At 28.2% G+C, this 6,986-nt stretch overlaps 1 protein-coding gene across 1 annotated transcript; it reads left to right on the top strand.

The window, feature by feature from the left end:
- Window positions 1-326: 326 nt before the first annotated feature.
- Window positions 327-5,129, top strand: LOC149151942 (GDSL esterase/lipase At5g45910-like). The gene is made up of 5 exons (XM_089443322.1): window positions 327-630; window positions 2,602-2,805; window positions 2,913-3,106; window positions 4,093-4,354; window positions 4,903-5,129. The coding sequence occupies exons 1-5, from the start codon at window positions 327-329 to the stop codon at window positions 5,127-5,129; spliced, it is 1,191 nt and encodes a 396-aa protein (XP_089299448.1).
- The last annotated feature ends 1,857 nt before the right edge of the window (window positions 5,130-6,986 follow it).

The following is a 6,986-nucleotide window of genomic DNA, read 5'->3' as shown; positions in this document are numbered from 1 at the left end:
AAACAAATGCAATACCAAAAGCATTTTGGATTTGCTGTGGTTGAGGCAATAGTTTCACAGGTTTACACACAAATTTTGCCATTGATAATTATAACAACGAACATTCTGCAAGTGCACATGACTCCCATGATTTCATTTCTCTGCTTTCATGCTACCTGTACTGCAGAATGTGCAATGCTTGTGAGTTGCCTGCCTTGAGACGAAGCAACCTGTGTGATGGAATGGTTGCAGATTAGCAATATTTTCATGATCAGGTTACGTTATAAGGAGGAGAACATGCCCTTATACCAATTCACTCATCTCATCTTATTTGCCTTAATTTTGCAATGGAAGTTTCAAGGATGTCATGCCACTGTGTGTTTGTAGCAGGCTTAATTCTGATGGGATTTTTCCATGATTATGGGATCGTGGATGGGGCTCCAATAAAGCCGAGCGCATGTTTCAAGACAATATTCCAGTTTGGAGACTCGCTGTCGGATACCGGGAACGCTGCCAGAGCTTTCCCTGAAAAATATGGATCCATATTACTGGGTTTTCCTTATAATTCAAGGAATTCATCTTATGGCCAAACATACTTTGGCAGACCTTCTGGTCGCCTATCAGATGGCAGGTTACTAGTCGATTTTCTAGGTAAATCTAGTGCCTTTTGGATTTGTATATGTGAAGTTAATTGTTTGATTTTGATGGTGGTTTTATAATATTCTGAAATATTTAATTAATTTAAGTTGGAATTTAATGAATAGAGATATTAGTTTTATGTTATAAATTTAAATTCGAATATCTACCCCTTTTTTTTTAAATTGAGCAATCAATCAACTTGTTATAAGAGAATTCTTAATATATAAATTAAAAAAAAAAAATTAAAAAAAAAATTTATACTAATTTAGTATATAGTTTAGTTATATTTTAAAAATAAATTGTTATTAATATTAATATTTTTTTGTAAGTTTGGGAGGACTATATCTTTATCAAGTCTAATATATCATTTTAATTAGCTCTAGGAATTGAACCTGTGATTTTATATCAAGGAGTGTCTTAACAACACCGAAGCTATCCAAGACTCTATGAACAATATTAGTATTAATATTATTAATTAAACTAAATAAATATGAATATTTAATAAAGAAATAATGTGATATTTTTTAAATTAATGTATTTATACAAATTTTGACATTTAAAATTACATAAAATCATGTTAATTTCCAACCTATTAGTTTTAAGTTAATTACATATTTTCATGATTAAAAGTTCTAAATTTAAATTTCAAATTATAATTATAAATTCAAAGTGCAATGAATAAGATTAATATAAAGATAAAGGTTATGATAATTCTAATTAAAAATATATTAATTTTTAATTTATTAAGTTAAAATGTAAATTTTTAATTATCTATATAAATAATGTTAATTATCTAGTAGATTATAATAATTAAAAAAAATATTAAATCATAGATATTATGATCTATATTTCAAAATCCCTTTGGATGAATGAAGCTTAAGTTAGATTTAGTTTATTAAGATTTAAAAACCTTTTTTATTAGTTTATAATTATTAAAAAAAATAATTTTAATTATATTGATGGGTGTGTTTATTTTGGAACAAAGTTTTTAGAATTTTAATTTAATTAGTATAGTTATAAACATCAATCTATAAAAAAATATCAAAATATTTTATTATATGTTTTACATTATTAAGTCCTAAGGGTTAGTTTAATTGGTCCAGTTCCTTTCATTAAAGCACTTTCTTGCTAATTGAAGTTTATGGGGTCAATTCTCCTCCATGCTCTTGGTTGCAATACCATAAATCAATACCATAGCTTATATTTTTTTGAGTTGATAATATGTATTTGGTAAAAATACCCTAGTAAAATGAGAAATCTAATGTTGTTATATATTCTTAAATATATAAATTTTTACCTATAATAATAATAATAATATTTTTTGAAATAAAATTATATTTAGTTAAATTTTATGATTTTTGAAAAATTGATAATATGATTTTTTCTTTAATATTTTTTAATAAAAATTTAGTTAATTTTTATAATTTTTTAAAAAATTGAAAATATCATTTTTGTGATTCTGATTTTAATTTAATTGTTAAAATTTACAAAATATAAATATACAACATAATTTAAATTTTGATAACCTAAATTCTTAAACATCAGACTTATTCCAACTCCACTCAATTTGTGCATAATTTAGATTTTGATAACATAGATTCTTAGCCATTAGACCTATTCCAACTCAACCCAATCTATACATAATTTGGATTTTGATAACATAGATGTATGTAGACAAATTAATTAAATTTCATATTGTTTTTGAATTTCTGGGACGATTGTTGGATTTATCATTATTCCAACTCCACTCAATTTGTGCATAATTTAGATTTTGATAACATAGATTCTTAGCCATTAGACCTATTCCAACTCAACCCAATCTATACATAATTTGGATTTTGATAACATAGATGTATGTAGACAAATTAATTAAATTTCATATTGTTTTTGAATTTCTGGGACGATTGTTGGATTTTGATAACATAGATGTAGACCACTTAATTAAATTTCATGTTGTTTTTGAATTTCTGGGACGATGTGTAGCTCAATCCATGAAAATAGCATTTCTGGAGCCATATCTGAGGAGGGCATCTGCAAATTTCAGTCAGGGGGTGGACTTTTCTGTAGCCGAAGCCACTGCCAGCAATACCTCCTTCATGGCTACGAATGGTATCTCCACCAACCATCCCGTCACTCTACAAGTACAATACGGGTGGTATAAGAATCTCTCCCAGGCTGTTTATACAGGTATATCTATAAATTTTGTACTAATGAGCACTTTGGATTTGCATGTGTTTTGTTTGAATTCTGGTTTGATTTTTTTTTTTCAATCCACTGTATGTTTCATGTATCAGCCTCCCAAGTACCAGGGAATGCCATGGCTGCGAGGCTTCCTAGCGTGGATTCAATGAAAAATGCGCTGTATGTGATCGGACCAGTTGGTCACAACGACTACTATTATGCACTTTCACAGGGTGGAAAAACAATACAACAAGTAACAGACCTCATTGTGCCCAATGTTGTTCGCTCCATTCTAGACATGGTAGAGGTATATATGGTGAATTATGTTTGGAATTTCACCCTGTATTGGTGTTAATGGTTAGAGATAAAATAATATGAGAAGAATAATCATAAAAACATATGTATTAATGATATATATAAATCATGTTCACCTGGTTTGGTTCCAATCCGGGTGTTGATTAAAAAAAATAAATTGATTTACATAAACTATACATATATAGTTTATGAGCTATGGGAGAAAATGTCAATAGCATAAAAATTAACCAATAATAATAAATTTCACTGGGCTTCTTGTTTTTAAGTAGAGCTACTAAGTTCCAATTCTAATGAGATAGGATATCTGGAAAAATGACCCATATATTTTTAAAATTTTATTTATATATTTCAAAATCAATATCACTTAGAATTATTTATATAATTCAAAATTTATCAAACCGATTTATAATCTAGATATAGATGTCTCTTGCTTTAGCTTACCTTGCCTAGCTCTAAGCTATTTGGAATATAAGCTAGAATCCAATATTAAACCTACTTATAATCTAGATATAGATGTCTCTTGCTTTAGTTATTTGGAATATAAACTACAATCCAATATTAAACCTACTTATAATCTAGATATAGATATCTCTTGCTTTGGCTTACCCAGCCTAGCTCTAAGCTGTTTGGAATATAAGCTACAATCCAATAAAAACATTTTTGAAATATCTCTGAAATATCTTATCCATATTATTCTTGTCTAAATCAATCGATCCTTCACCAATAAATCTGTATAATTTTTTTTTATCAATTAGCCTTCATTTAGAAACTATAATTTTCAGTCATGAAATAATAATAAATTTATTAATTTTTTTTAAAATAAAATATAATATTTCTGTGTTAATAATTATTAATATACTATTATTCATTGATTTATTTATTTATTTTTACATTAATAACAATTTGTAGAGATTTTGATATCCATCGTCATGGGAAATTTCATAAATTCAAAACTTCTTTCTTGCTCTTCACCTGCAGGGCCTTTACAAGAATGGAGCAAGAAACTTTCTTCTGATTGGCAACGCCCCTGGAGGCTGCTCTCCTATTTTCCTCACAGAATTCAATGGAACCAAGGACAGCTATGGATGTTTGGAAGAATACAACACGATCTACGATCAACACAGAATGATCCTTAAGAGAGAAGTGAAGGCTATTAGATTCCTTTATGCAGATTCTCAGATCATCTTTGCAGACTACTTTGATGCATACATGAACATTCTCAACGGTCATGAAAAATACGGTAACCCATTCTCATCAGTTTGGACATCTTTCATTAAAGTTCAGGACTTACACTATAGTGTAGATTGTGACTTACTTAGATTTTGTTTGTAGTGCAGGGTGTGGTGTAGATTGTGACTTATTTAAATTTTGTTTGTAGTGCAGATTGTGAGAATACTTTAAAATTTGATAGATGGATTGAAGTCATATCTAATATTTTTTAAATCAATAATTTTTTAATTAAAATAAAACAACTAAGGTGTAATTTTACTCTATTTTATTAAAAAATAAGAATGGTTAATTATATTTTGTTTTATACCTAAATTTGGTAGGGTGGTTTCATACTTACAAGTCCTGAGATCTATTCCCTAGCAAAGGGATGGACTAACTTTTCCTTAAATCCTACTAATATAAAAAAGAGTAGAATAGAATATATATGTATGAAAAAATAACTATACATGGATTATGATTTAACATTTAATACTCAAATTCAGGACTTTGAAGGATTCTTCCAGTCCCAGTCACATTCTGTATTAATAGATTTGTTGTAAAATAATTATTGTATTGCAGGATTCGAGGACATAGCTTCTGCATGTTGTGGTGCAGCGGGAGTAACATACAACTATGATCCAGCTATACCATGCAGCAAGCCTGGCTCCACAACTTGTAATAGCACAGACCATCACATCTACTGGGATGAGATTAATTTCACAGACGCCTTCAACAACCTTAGCGCCACAAAGTTCACCTCTGGACAATATTTGAATCCCACCATTCAGCTCTACTGCCAACTCTAAGGTTTCCTTCTTTCAGTTTGAGCAGCCGACATATAGGAGTGTGCGGATGAAGATGGTCGTGTCTCTCTGATATGTAAACTTGGATTTTTGGAACAAATAATCTAAACAATAAACTTGCAGTATTTATGTGTTGAACAAAGGGCAAGTTCACCATGCTAAATATGTTACATATACAACATTGCCAATATTTTTATTTTTTAGATTTTGAATTCGGCATAACAACATCATAACCTCTAATTTTTATATGTAAAGTTTATAATTAAATGCCACCACTATATATCAAAATTTTAATTTTAACAAAAAAAAACCATTTAAATTTAGATAAATAAAATTGTCATTAATTTTAGTTTTTTTAATTAAATCTATTTTAAATAAATTATTTATAACAATCAAAATATTTATATACTATTTGTAATGTTGAGAATTTATAATACTACTCCAACCAAAAATTATTTGAAAACTTCTAATTTTATGGATTGGATTGTGCATACTACAAAAATATATTATCAAATTATTAAAATATTTTTAAATTATTAAATCTACATCATTCCTATTTTTTTTTTAATTTCTTAAAGAATGAAAATTATGGAAGCTCTCTTCTAAATGCCTGTAACAGCAATTAATAATTTTATTTAAAAAAATACAATTTATGTTATGTTATATTATATTATAATATCAAATTTTTTTGGACACTCTTGGAATTGTTTAATTCCTCTAAAAATAAATTTATTTCTCAATCTCTCCATAAAATTAGAATGCAAAATTTGATAAGTGATTCCACTCAAAATAACTAATCTACATTTCATAAATATTATGATATTAAAGTTCCACCAATTACTTATATAAGGAGTGGAGGCCACGATTTCACCACGAAAATATTTTCCATCAAATCCTATTGTTTTTGGGTTGCAAAATCTGAAGTTTAAGGTGTTTCAATCATTATTATGAAGCTAAAAATAGATTAACCACTATCAAAAGCTCCAGGGACCCCAAATTTCATAGTTTGACAATTGTAACCAAGATTTCCCAAAATTTCTACCAAATTTATTCAAAATCTTGAAAACCCAACATTTTCCAAGCCAAATTGTTAGCTAGTTAGACTATGGCTTTATATAATAAATCTTCATGGTCAAAACACATGCGAGGTTCAACGATAGTTTGAATATGGTCCAATGAGGCCAATGTAGTATCATCCTCCAAAAGAGAGATTCTTTATTAGTTGTTCTTGAGATGTTTTGTACATAAAATGTATTAACTAGCTCTTGAGATGTTTTGTACATAAAATATATTAACTAGCAATGTGGATAGGAGAGAGGAATGTGGAAAGCAATAATAAGAGCATGTTGTTGTTGTTGGAGGTGATGTTGATAAAGTTGATGTTGTAAATATTGTTGTCATGATTGTAAGTGTCTTAATTGATGGTGATATTCTTGTAATGCAATATGTCATTCTTATGAATGTTGTTTCTTACCATGTAGTATCATAACAAATGGCTATTTAAAATCCCAAAATTTAGGATGAACTTGTGCAATTCCCAAAATTTCTAAAATTCCCAAAAATATTTTGTAAAAGTAGAGTGAACATATGCCTATGACAATTTTATTTGTTGTTAAAAGGTTGTTGGTGTGCATTATTTGTAAAACAATATTTATTGTAGAGAATGAAGAACATATTACAAGATACAAAGACAAAAAATTAAAGAAACATAACAAAAGAGAGTGAAAACTAGTAAAAGGGTATGTAAGTATGACAGGGTTCTTATAAGACATAGTTAAGGTAACAAAAACTTACAAAAAATACATATTGAGTACTATCAAAGCAGAGGTATGTAGTGGAATGCAAATGGAATGCCAAATA

The sequence above is a fragment of the Pinus tabuliformis genome, chromosome 9 (genome assembly GCF_031772625.1).
Source record: "Pinus tabuliformis cultivar Carrire ecotype Pingquan chromosome 9, CPIR1, whole genome shotgun sequence".
Taxonomy (NCBI): Eukaryota; Viridiplantae; Streptophyta; class Pinopsida; order Pinales; family Pinaceae; genus Pinus; species Pinus tabuliformis.
The sequence above is the reverse complement of the archived record's forward strand: the minus strand, read 5'-3'. Positions and strand labels throughout refer to the sequence as shown.

What these genes read in the sequence shown, in the direction of transcription:
- LOC149151942 (XM_089443322.1), top strand. Translation starts at nt 327, where the DNA reads ATGGAAGTTTCAAGGATGTCATGCCACTGTGTGTTTGTAGCAGGCTTA. An exon ending in GTTACTAGTCGATTTTCTAG is followed by an intron (nt 631 to 2,601) that starts GTAAATCTAGTG and finishes GACGATGTGTAG; the next exon opens with CTCAATCCATGAAAATAGCA. An exon ending in CAACGGTCATGAAAAATACG is followed by an intron (nt 4,355 to 4,902) that starts GTAACCCATTCT and finishes ATTGTATTGCAG; the next exon opens with GATTCGAGGACATAGCTTCT.